Raw genomic sequence first — 12,416 nt, forward strand, 5'->3', positions numbered from 1 at the left:
AACTTGTCACCAGAAAACCTTTTTGGAGATATTCTGTTGTAGCTGTTGAGATCCCTGAAGTGACAATGCATAGTACAGGTAACAAAACAAGAAAGAGATTTTCATTGCTGTTAATCAGAACTGTAAAATAAGATGGCATATGGTGCAAAAACAGACAGACCTATCACTTCAACTATTCTATGCATGCAGCATCAAGCACACCCACAGTTTTGAAGGGATAAAGGTGATATGCAGAAAATAGACTCAGATGACAGGATGCATAGATTTCGGTAGCATCTTTTATCACCTCTTTTAAGGAAAAAACACCACTGAATTTTTAGAGTTGTTTACTTACTACAACAGTAAAATAACTTCTGCATTAAGCTTCTGCATGAAAGGAAACAAGAAATAGGTGTGATCACCCATGTTGTCCACTACTCACAAATGCATTACAAATCTGTCTCTCCTGGTCAATATAGGACTGCATGTTACAGAGGGTAAACCAGTTGACCAAGCTTTTGAAGTCCTTTAGTCTTTTTTTTGTGGTTTTGTTGTTGTATTTTGTTTAATAAAAACAAAAACAAGCCAGCCCTATTGAGTGATGATGTATTTTCAAAGCATTTATGAATTCAAAATGTCAGTGTTACATTTTAATTTAAACTATTTAATAATGTAATTTTAAGTCCTGAATGAAGCTTCATTGTCTCCATCTTTTAATGCCAATCCGTGTATTGGCATTTCTTCTGCACAATGATTTGCATACACAGCTTATTTTAATATTAACCTCACAACACCAGTTTCAATCAATTTCAGCACTTCAGCAGAAACAGTTCTTTGAACATAAAAACCCTCTGTGATCTCAGTTCTCTCTACTTTGTTCAGAAATAGTGCCATTTGATCCTTTTTGTTTCATTGTTCATTGTTTCCTCTTTCTCCTGATTCTTCCCTATACTTGTGCTGAGGCAGATAATCCAGCAATGTGAAAGTGGTTGGAAAAGAAATGCAAAACCACAGTCACTCTCAGTTTCACTGCAAAACAACTGGCATCAGCAGCTTTGGCTAAATTAACTTAACAGCAAGCACCTCACCAACAGCTGAAGTTGCTATTATATAACGTACCTGGTAATGCATTAATATATGCATGATGTAATCATATATTTCTCCAGCAAGCCGGTTTTCTGGTCTCCAGGGAATAATGACAAATTGAATTCCTAGTAAGGGCACCAGGATTAGTGTGGCTCTGACAGCTTTCATATACATGTTGGACTCAGCACGGTGGGTATCTCTTAGCTTTGTCACCAAAACTCGGACAATGTTAAGCAAAAAGAAAAAATTGACCTGTAAAGCAAAGCCATTATAGGTGAAAGCATTCAATTAAACAGGCATTCAACCTGAAAATACAGGACACATAAATGGCTTTAAAATTCGACTTTCTAGCTTTATCATTGCTCATAATAGGCACCCTCTTAGGAGTCAGGCCTTGCAAAGTACCTGAATATCTTCAGAAAATAGATGTTAAGCTGCTCTGTGTGCTTTCCTGGGGACCTGCCTGAATGGATGCTTAGGACAGGCAGGTTGTTTTAATGTTGATGTGGTCAAATTCAGGATTTCTAAGAAACAAAACATCTCGTATATACGTCTGAAGGTTTAGTAGGGTGGATGAATTGCCCACAGAGTAACCAATTCTCTCTTCTTACTGGGGAGGTCCCCAAGGTATCTTGCTTTGGCCTGCTCTGAAGATGTCTACAGGCAGGTGAGACAAAAATCTCCAGGGCATCCCTGGAGATACGGAACCTGCAAGCTCATGTATATTCTCTGAGGAACATGCTCTGGCTTAACCACGGGACTGTAGGGATCCCACAGTACAATGCCCACAGGTAAAACTTAAAATGAGCTGGATCACAGAAGAAATACCAAATAACTGAGAGAGTTTTGCCTGTGACCATTTTGGCCAGCTGTTCTGAGTAGCTCAGTATTTGATTTCCTGAGTTATTCCAGCTGTGGGTGCTTTGCACATGTACATATGCTCTTGGCCCTAACTTCACAGCTCCTTGTGGGATGTGCTGGGAGCCTGTGAAGTAAGAGAGATGGAGACGTGGGCCAGTAATGAACCACAGTAAATACCACAGGTATCACAGACTTTTTCTTCTGTGTAACCAGTTCACTTTGTCCCACTCTGTTACAATATTATCAGGCACCTGTCCTTCTGAACATTAATAGAGTTTTCTCCAAATGATTTTTTTTTTTTTTAAAATAAGTATCTTCTTACTGCATAACTAACATAGTTATTTTAATAGCCCCAAATCCATAAATAAATGAGAAATCTCACTTGGATCTTTCAGAACAATAAACCATGAATAAGTAAGTCTCAGTAAAGCATTTCATAACTTCTTAGCTACTGAGAGACCTTTCAACTATTTTACATTTGTGCTCTACTGGAAAAAGGGAATAATGAATGACTTCTGAGGTCCCACTCAGCATTAAATCTAAACCTTATTCTCCATCTTCCTCTGACTTCACTCACTCTGCTTAACCCTCAGTTTTACAATTTCTTGAAGTAACTGTGAAAGGCGGAAAAAAGACTCTGCAAAGGTGAAATTCCTCAGTTCTTCTGAGTCAGGCTGTCACTATGAGATCCTTGTGCCCAATCAAGCAGGACATTCTGTGAACACTGACATCTTTTAAAGAAAAATAAAACTGGAAATGGCAGAATAACAAGCCAGCAATTATAATGCCTTATTATTAAAACAGTTAAAGATTATTCTTTTTCCATAAAAGCAGCCCCTCCTCTCTTCTTTGTAGCTAAGATGTACATATTTGCAGCTTGGTGACCACAGAATCATTGAATCATTAGGGTTGGAAAAGACCTCCAAGATTATCTGGGTGACACATTGAGATGAGTTTGGGACTTGGGTTGAATAAAACCCTTTCTGCACCTTTCAGAAATGTCAGTGTTACAATGCCAACCATCACCACTGGCACAGAACGTGCTATATGTGTACATGTTGCTGAGTTGCACCTTGAATCTCATCCTGTGTTGCTTTTGCTCAGACAGCCCACTTCAGTCCCTTTCCTGGCCCTACCACTGGACCATACCTGTGCAGAAACCAGTAAAACTAGCACTGAATGACCAGCTTGCACTCTACTCAGCCCAGCAAAAGCATTGATGTCTCATTGATGTCACCTAAATGCAGTACATTATTCACAAAAGAATTACGATGGATTCGAGTGACCACCCGGAATTTCAAAAGCAAGCAATGGTTCAGTTTGCTTTAAAATCTGATTATTTTGGGGAGGTCTTTTTACAGGTCTGATTTATGAGAGTTATTAAGAACCTGTCCTGAATAGAGAAAATCACTAACTACTTTGACATTTTGACCAGAATACTTAAAGTTCAGAAATTTATACTCTCTGTAGAATTAGCAGAATTAGCATATATTCTCTGCAGCATTAGCATCACTTCTAAAATAATTATTAAACTGTTGATAGCAAATAATATTCTTACCAGTAAAGCTGCCATTACAGGTCCATGAACAATATAAAGCAAGTAAGTGTCAACACTCATCCAGCAGCTGGAAGGGAAATACACCATTAGAGTTTATTATTTACCCAAATAAAGTGGGTTACAGAACGAAATAATGGTAAATTCCTTCAAAATCAGACATGTGACTCACTTGTCATTGAAGTATTTGGCTCTTGCAACTGCATGAATAGATGCTGGCACTAAAGGGAACCCTGAAACAATTAAAGGTATAGGTCAGACTTGGTGTTTTTGGTTTCAATTTCATGTGTCACTTCCACTAACAGCATCTCTTGTCCATAAAACATATATGTGAAATCCCAGTTTTCACAACTGTAATCCTATTACACTCAGAACCCTAGCACGGCGTGATGCTTCAGGCAGGCCAATAGAAGAAGCCAAGTCCATAGGCCATGCTCTCCTGGGGCTTCACAAAGCTCCTGCCAGGCTACACTGTGCTACGGTGGCTTGTGCAAGAGGGAGTGTGAGCAAGCAGTGTGAGATGGAGGCAGAGACAATTTGGTTCTCAGTGTGGCATTCCCTCGGGAAATCAGGGATACTTGTTATAACCATGTAAATCGGGATTGAGAAAGAGAGAGGCGCATTAACTCACATGCCAGATTATGGAGCAATAAACAACACACAAGGAGCTGCTTTTTGGAGGCCCATGGCCAGAGAAAATGTGTGGAGCCAGGACATTCATAGGAGTGGGGATTTGGGATAGCTTCTGCAGATTCCCATCCCCTGTGCCATCACACACATCCCATGCAGGTTTATCTCAGCAAGGATGGGAGCTGGGGATAACTCCACAGCTCCTGCTTTATCTGTGAAGCCCAGCTGATGCCTCAGGGGAAGTCACTGTGTTGACAGGGACCTGAAGAGGGCAAATTTGCATGAGGCCAAAGGCTTGGGAACATGCCGTGCTGTACTGAACACCTCAAGTAATAGAATCACAGAATTATAGAACCATAGAATCACAGATGGGACCCACAAGGGTCATGGAGTCCAACTCCTGGCTCCACACAGGACCACCCAAAAAACAAACCATACAGCTGAGAGCGTTGTCCCAATGCTTCTTGAACTCCGACAGGCTCAGTGCCATTACCACTGCCCTGGGCAGCCTGTCCCAGTGCCCAACCACCCTCTCAGTGAAGAACCTTTTCCTAACACCCAGCCTGACCCTCCCCTGTCACAGCTTCGTGTCATGAAATGCTTGTTTCCACCCCGACATTGTAAGAGTGGCAATGTGGTCCACTCCTCTCGATCTTCCTTCAGCTTGCTTGTATGCAGTCTCGCTTTTCAATAGGCTAGAAACCTGTAATAGGGGAACCCATGCTAAAATACTGACCCCACCTTGTATAATCCTACATATGCAGACAGCTGGAGTCATCATCTACTGCATTGTCTGTCCTTTGCAAAGGGCTTTGTGGACATCTTTGGTATTACTGCTGCCTGCTCCCTATAAATCATGCATGTTTGTTCTGACGAGTGGATATTCTGTAGTTATAAGAAACACATGTGAAAATGTCTTGCTGATACAGTGATTAGTCACAGAGGGAGGAACATGGCTCCTTGTTTCTTCAGGTGTTAGTGATTTCATAAACACTTTTAGATGAGGCAGAGAATCCTTAGCCAAATTCTCCAGTACTCTTACTGCAGAGCACAGGCCAGACAATGCTGGAGAGAGACTGAAGTCAAAAAAGTATATAAATAGGACATTCTGTGGTATCCAGGTATCTCTAAGCAACAACTTGTTGCTCTACTGCCAAAATAAGTTCTTACTGCAGTTGTACTTGAGAGGACAATGCAGCTGTGGGAGAACAAAGCGGATTGCCTTCTCTTTTATATATTGTTAGAAAATGATTACTGAGCTGCTGGCTGCAGAATGACTTTTTAGAGTGATGATGCATCACAGAAAAACAAAAAGCTCAGAACAAAAAGAAAGGATTTTCCAACCTCAGGGTGACCTTATGGGATTGACAGCTTAAGAAAATCCTTTTGCTTTGGAAATGAATCAAGTCTGAGCCGGTTTTGTTGATGGACAACGTAGACTGAAATGCATACAAATAGTCTTCATCTGAAAGCTCTGGCCTAGAGTATTGTGAGTAGAGTGCACGACTTGATGCCACAGGACCTTCTTCTTCTGTTAAATGCATTAGCCTAGAATATTTGGCTCAACAAATTCACATGCAAATCTGAGGAACGCGACGGAAAGTTTTCATTTATCAGTTGCAGGGTAAGAAACTCTTGACCATCTATGGCTCAAACGAGCAGTAAGCAATGAGCAGTAAGAAGGGGAGCGCCAAGAAGGCCTGTTGGGTCTTGGTGGCCCAAAGTGTACCATATCACTCCAGGGGTCCCAGCTATAACATGAACAGTGAGCAATGTAGAAAAGGTTCCACCCCAGCCACCACAAGAAAAGGTATGATATACCCCTTGAGGTCATGCCAAGTTCTCTATATAGAATCAATCAATCAATCAATCAATCAATAAAATCCGGCAATTATGCTTAATTGTAGTTATGGTTGAACTGACAATCTGTGTCAGCTCTGTCCGAATAAATTATTCTTTTCACTTTTAAGTGGATGAAGCTGCCTGAAGCACCCAGAGTAGACTGTAGCTGGATGCACCCATCTTGCTCTGCATAAGGGTGACTTCCTGACCTGCTGAAACAATAACAAACGAAAAGGACATTCCCAGCAGCAGCAGTTGCCAGAGAGGACATCACCTGAAGACATAATTCTTGAAATACATCTGTCCATGTCAGATTCCATTCAATCATCTGCAACCTTTTATGGAAGTGTTTTATATTTTCTCTCTCTTTTTTTTTTTTTTTTTTTTTTTTTTTTTTATAAAGCCATTTTACAAATGTCATTAGTGATTTTTCCAAATAAAATAATACAGATCTTCTTTCATAGGGATTAGTTATAAAAATGAATAATGAGTATATTCATCTCATGTTGTACATTTACCTTGATCTTTTGAATTATAATTCAGAGCACAACCTGCTCTGGTTACTCTGCATTGCCCTTTGGAGAAATGTATCTCTCTCCATTGATTAACTAGCTAGATGCTTAAAGTTAGACCTAATGTGAGTACTGTTTCTGGAAAGAGTGGAATTACACTGATTTATGCAAATTTAAGGGGTGGCCAGATAGCTCTAATTAGATCATATTGCTAATAATGACTTCTACTTTAGTTACAAGGTGCTAATGATTACTTTTGTGTGGCAGTATCCATTTAGTTTCATTAATAAGGCTACAGGTTTCATAGTCAGAGTTGCGTCCTTTTTTATTAACCTTTTCTCTCTCAAGATATCATGCTATTCCCACAGCCACCACCCTGTTTACTTTTAGGGCAGTGCTGCAGATACTGACAAGCATCTTATCAGTTATCAATTATCTGAGTTACCCACCATGATGCTCTCAACAATATTTCAGCTAGCTCATAAACTTTAACGGCAGGCCATCTGGCCCAGTTGCATTAAATTGCACTGTCTAAAGTGAATGTCACTTAAAAAAATACGTTAATGTCCATTTTTCTCCTGCATAATTTGATATAGAATGATTCTAGAAGGCTTACGCTGCAAGACATGAAAATAGAAAAAGTTTAATCTGGAAGGAAGTGTTTAAAATTACTCTTCAGGTAGGGTTTCCATTTCAGAAGTAGAGCACTACCAGACTTTGTATATTCAGATTTTCTGAACTATAAAAACTTTCCAATAGCACAGTTGCTTGTTCCACAAGGGCTCAGTTATTTGGATTGACAGAAAAAGTCTAGAAACTTTAACTCAATTTATGGTTCTTGAGGAAGGTTTTTAACAGCTGGTGATGTTCCATAGAATTTTTCATTCCAAGAGCATGACAGCTCCCTCTCTTCTCAGAAAAGATGCCATTCTCAAAAAAATGCAATAAATTCTTACATGCTTGGATACTGTTCTCTGGCACTATACTCCATATAAACTAGAAAATTGTGCTTAATTTTCTAGGTATTTAATGCAGGTATCCAGGGAGTACTAAGTCTTGTGCTAGAAGAGGAAAATAAGTTACCAGGCTTTTAAATGAAAAATACAAATAAGTGGGGAACAACTTTCTATTTTGCTGTTACCACCTAAATAAGACCTGGTATTGGATGCCCAACTAGCAGGTGATGTCAGGGTTTTAAAGTTCTTCAGAACATTCAGCACCAGGTCATTTTTCTCCCATCTAATTAATTCCTAATTTTCCTCTGTCTAAGCAGAAGGACTGTTTTTTATTTTTCTGCTGGAAATGAAAAAATGTTGAACAGGCAAAACATTTACAAAGAGGATGGAAAATATAGAGTAAATTCTACATGCTTCAGTCTGGAATTGCAAGAGATAAATGCCAGTGAACGTCCCTAAATGCTGTGGGACAATGAACAAAGATCCATCACTGCTGCTTGGCTGTACCAGTGGGTTTTGAGATATGGGGCCTGGCTCACCAGAAATTGGAACGAGGCCAGAAATTCAGTTCCAAAACTGGGAAAAACCTATTAGTAATGATTTTCTGTCAACACTGATGTGTCTGGATTTACAATAGTGATTTAAATGCAAAAGAGATTGCACTGCACTCTAATATACTGGTTGTATTTATGTGGCCTTTTACTGGGCCAGGCAGACCAAAGGGTAGATACCTGTTGTTGCTACTAACAGGTAGCAAGGCAAAACATGGTTTGCTTTTGTTGAAAAACAAAACATGATTTCTTGGGCAGAATGCATGCAACTACATATAGTTTGAATAGTGTGTGGGTTTGTAACCTCTCTCATAGAATATCATTGACATTTGCTTAAATGATGACTGTATGGTTCTCTGAAATGCTTTAGACATCACTGTTTTTAGACGAAATAAAAGTAGAGACATTATCTACTCCTGTGTGGGTAAATTTCATCTGTCAAAGCATATCCGATATTGGATTCAGTTCCAGAGAAGTTCTGGTTCCTCCTTTACATACCTTGTGTATTACTTTGTGAGACACAGATACTGATTTTCCTTTTTTCATTCCAGTATACTTTTATAGGTAAAGTTGCAGTTTAATATTTTTGCATGTAAAGCAACAAAACTAGAAAAGTTTTGTTCAGAGAAAAGATGTGCTTCAATAAAAATCTATTTATCTCCCAAAGTTTTGCTTAACAAAAGTTAAGCATTTCTTTCAGCAAATTCCAAGAGGCAGAAAATAACAGATACTAACTCCTGATGATTTTCGTGAGTGTCTGGCCCTATCTAAATAAATACACTCAAATTTAGGACTGAAAAATTCAATCCTAGGCTATGATCTACTAGTGTAAATAAAACAATTCAGGTGTGTAAGTGCTGGAAGAATTCAAACATCTGAGAGAATTTATGCATCATGCCATACATACCCCAGCCCAAGAGGTAATACCAGTGCAAACGCTGCTCCTCAGCAAACACTGCCACCACAATTAACGTGTGAAGGTAAATCCCTTCGCAGAGCATCCAGAAGTAGTTGCAGCCTAGCATGTACTGGTGGAAGAATTGCAGCACTTTGCAGCTTACCTGTGAGACGAATGAGAAAATGTGAACACTTGACCAGCATTTTGCATCTAAGCAGGCAATGTTAATTCTAACATTTGAAACTTAAGAATGCTAACATAAGAAAACAAAGTGAAACAAAAATGCCCAGTTCCTGGGTTTCTTCAGCATCTCAGTGACAGGGATTTTAAACTTTTGAAAATGAGATGAATGGAACAAACAACCTTCACAGAATTGTAAAAAATGTATCAGCACTCCAAAAATTACTATGAAAAAACAAACAAACAACAACAAAAACAACAACAACAACAACAACAAAAAAAACCACTTTCAAAAGCTGTCTGACAATTTCAAGAAGTGAAACAGGCAACTTGATCTAGAAGGACAAGAAAAAACAGTAACTTGGAGCTCCAGTTTGGATTACTTCTTTCGTTTTTAATCAAACTTTTCTAAGGCTTGCTCAGCTCTCCCAATTGCTCACTCTTTAAGTGACACCCAGCTCTGAACTCACTCTTTTGGGAAGGATAAGTGCCGTGAGCAAAAGAGGTATTTTTGGTAGGGTACACAGGTTACTGGCCTGGCCTCTTTGTGGTAATATAGGTTTACTTTATTTTGTCCAAATAATTAAAATATGCATACATGTAGAGCTAAATGGAGCCAGTGAAGCTGGCAAGTGGTTCCTGCTTGCAGTTCAGATAAGCTTGCAGACATACAGTGAGAGATTGTGGCTTTGAGTTGCTGGTGGAGAGAAACGTCCTGTGTCCATTTGCCAGCTGGTGTGGGACAATACCATTCCTGTTCTGAAAGGATCTGATGTCCATCTACTTCCACTGTGTCCCCAACAACCAGGTGGCCCAGGAGGAGCAGGAGGGTGATGCTGTGCCCACAGAGAGCTCCTCAGGGACCAGCAGCAGCTACGCAGAAATCCGAGGTCATTGCAGTGATGGCAAAGTGTCAGTTGTTATCTGTGGCCACAGGAAAATATTCCTTCCCCTTCGCTTCAGCAGATTTTCCCAAGCTAATTACCTGGACTGTAAGAAGTTTTTAGGACTGACTTGCCTCTCTGAAGTTGACATTTCATCCATTCAGCAAGGAGAGGACTGTGCACTCTGTGTCTGTCTGAGGAACTCAGGGTGCTCCTCTGGAGCAGAAAAGTGTGTTTGAGAGCCATACGATGCACCACCTTCTATTGCTGAAAAACATTCCTGAGCCAATTGCCAGAACATGGGCCTTTAGTTCTGTAGTACTGTTTCAATTTTACAGTTCAGTTTGGTGCTCATGAAAATACAGAAATATTGATAGGATAGGTTAAAGGATTCTGACAGGAATAACTTGAAGGACAGTTTGTTTTGTTTTGTTTTTGCCATTTCATTTTTTTCTGCTCATCACACAGGGCAAAGCAGCCATATTTTTTTGTCCACACTGTGTCAGAACAGTTTCTACAGAATATGCTGAAAAAGGTTGTACAGTGGTCTAAGAAGGTTAAAAAAAAAAAAAAAAAAAAAAGGATGAAGAAGGATTTGCTCTTTTCTGATGGCAGATGTGTTCACTAAGGTTCTTTAATCATGTTTGGACTGTTTTTCACACAGCTGGGTCAATGTTTCTTACCTGGCTCCCTTGCATGGGCATGATGCAACCCCTCAGCTGGCCTCTGGCCTCCCTCCATTTCCCACATCAATCACCAGTTCTTGCAAGGACTGCCCTGCCTGGCAGGAGCTTCCCAAAGCCTGGCCATGCTCAGGTGGCCCTCTCCCTGACAAAAGTCAGTTCTATCTGTCTGCAAAAAATCAGTGAACTTTATAAGCAATGACAGCTGTTCCCCAGACAGTTCCGATAAGATTGGCTATGTCTCGGGATGGATGTCCACGTGGTTCTCCGTGGTTGCCTGTGGGCTTCTCCTTGGAGGAGCTGCTCTGAGCACTTCTTTCTTTCCTGTGCCCTCCACATGAACTATCACTTGTGGCTTTAAAAATAAAATGAAGTACCTATTTTTCAGAGTAATGGCTATGCAGACAGCTTAGCCATTACATTACATTACTCTTTTAGTAATGTAATCACTTGCTATGCAGTAAGTTACAGACTACCGTTGGCAAGACATGAAGGATGTGCATGATTAGTACTTGGATCCACATCACATTAATTTTAGAATAAATCTGAAAAAGTTAACACAAATAGTTTAAGCACAGAAATGCACTGAGATGAATTATGTTAAATTTCTATTAATCAAACTACAGTGAAAATTAATCTTCCCTTTGGATGAGCTAAGAAACGCAGCAGGCCTCAGCTTTGGCTAAGTTCAGCAGTAGAAATATTTTCCTACAATGAAAAGAGAGTGTTTTTCTTAGATCAGAGCATGTAAATGAAAAGAACCTGTTACTGATGAGAACTGAATTCATACATGGTGTGAACAAAACATGACAGATGTAATTGCACATCTCAGCATACATCAGCCTTAGCCAGGAAAATTGCAGAACTAGTAGGTATTATGAAGTGTTTATTCTTACAGAAACGAGTAAAATGAAACTGCAAGATGATACAGGAGCAAATCTTCCATCACCTCCATGATCGATAACTTTGATTTATTTTTTATTTTTTTTAAAGATCTAGGTGTTTTGTCTTCTGTTGAAATCAAACATGTTTTGTTGGTAAGTTCTTTGAGGCAGAGGCTCTGCACTTATGTCTCATACAATGTGCAGCACGTTCAGATCCAGGACTCAAAGAATTATCACAACACCAATACTACTAGTTCTACTGCTACTGCTACTACGAGCACTCATGATGGAGAGAGTAAGATGTCATCATCTCTTGGTGTGTGGGTGTGCAAATGACTTAAGCTACTGGTGTTTAATTCACAAGCAGGGCAGGCTGAAATGAAATAGCTGGTCCTTTCTCATGCAGCTCTGTAAATTTGCTGCTTTGGCTGGTGTGCCTGTACCCTCAGCAAAGGAACAGAGAAATGCTTCTCCCGTAAAGAAAGTGGAGACAGATAGCATTATGCTGCACAGGATGGTGGTTGTGCAGCAAAGGAAAGTGGGATACAATTATCAGGAAATCCCCCAAACCAGGTAACCAGCTCAGAAAGCAGCTCCTATGTTTCCGGGAGGACAGGCAAAAATAAGACACTATTTTTGGCAGAATGCTGCCTGGCAAGAGACAGGTTCTGTGAACAGGGAGGCGGCCTACTGCTATTTGTTCTCAGGGCACTGATGAACACAAATGTTCAAGAAAGTTCTTCATAGATCTGCAGGACAGCACCCAAGATGTCCTTTATTGTTTATTTTCTGTCCCCATGAAAACAATCTACAGTGGCCCTAAATAGGCCTGAATTGGCCATCTGGGCTGGCAGTCCCAAGCACAAATAGAGGCTGGGGGTGTTGGTTGAAGAGAAGCTCAACATGAGCTGGCAA

General features: G+C 40.1%; 1 protein-coding gene across 1 annotated transcript in view; it reads right to left on the minus strand.

Moving 5' to 3' along the window:
• Nucleotides 1-12,416, minus strand: part of CALCR (calcitonin receptor) — a 171,283-nt gene that overhangs the window by 18,433 nt on the left and 140,434 nt on the right. The window contains exons 8-11 of the mRNA XM_032183262.1: nucleotides 8,880-9,033; nucleotides 3,654-3,714; nucleotides 3,485-3,551; nucleotides 1,099-1,317 (exon numbers count right to left, since the gene is read on the minus strand). Coding sequence (XP_032039153.1) covers nucleotides 1,099-1,317; nucleotides 3,485-3,551; nucleotides 3,654-3,714; nucleotides 8,880-9,033 — 501 coding nt within the window. The remainder of the gene's footprint in view (nucleotides 1-1,098; nucleotides 1,318-3,484; nucleotides 3,552-3,653; nucleotides 3,715-8,879; nucleotides 9,034-12,416) is intronic.

The sequence above is a fragment of the Aythya fuligula genome, chromosome 2 (genome assembly GCF_009819795.1).
Source record: "Aythya fuligula isolate bAytFul2 chromosome 2, bAytFul2.pri, whole genome shotgun sequence".
Classification (NCBI taxonomy): Eukaryota; Metazoa; Chordata; class Aves; order Anseriformes; family Anatidae; genus Aythya; species Aythya fuligula.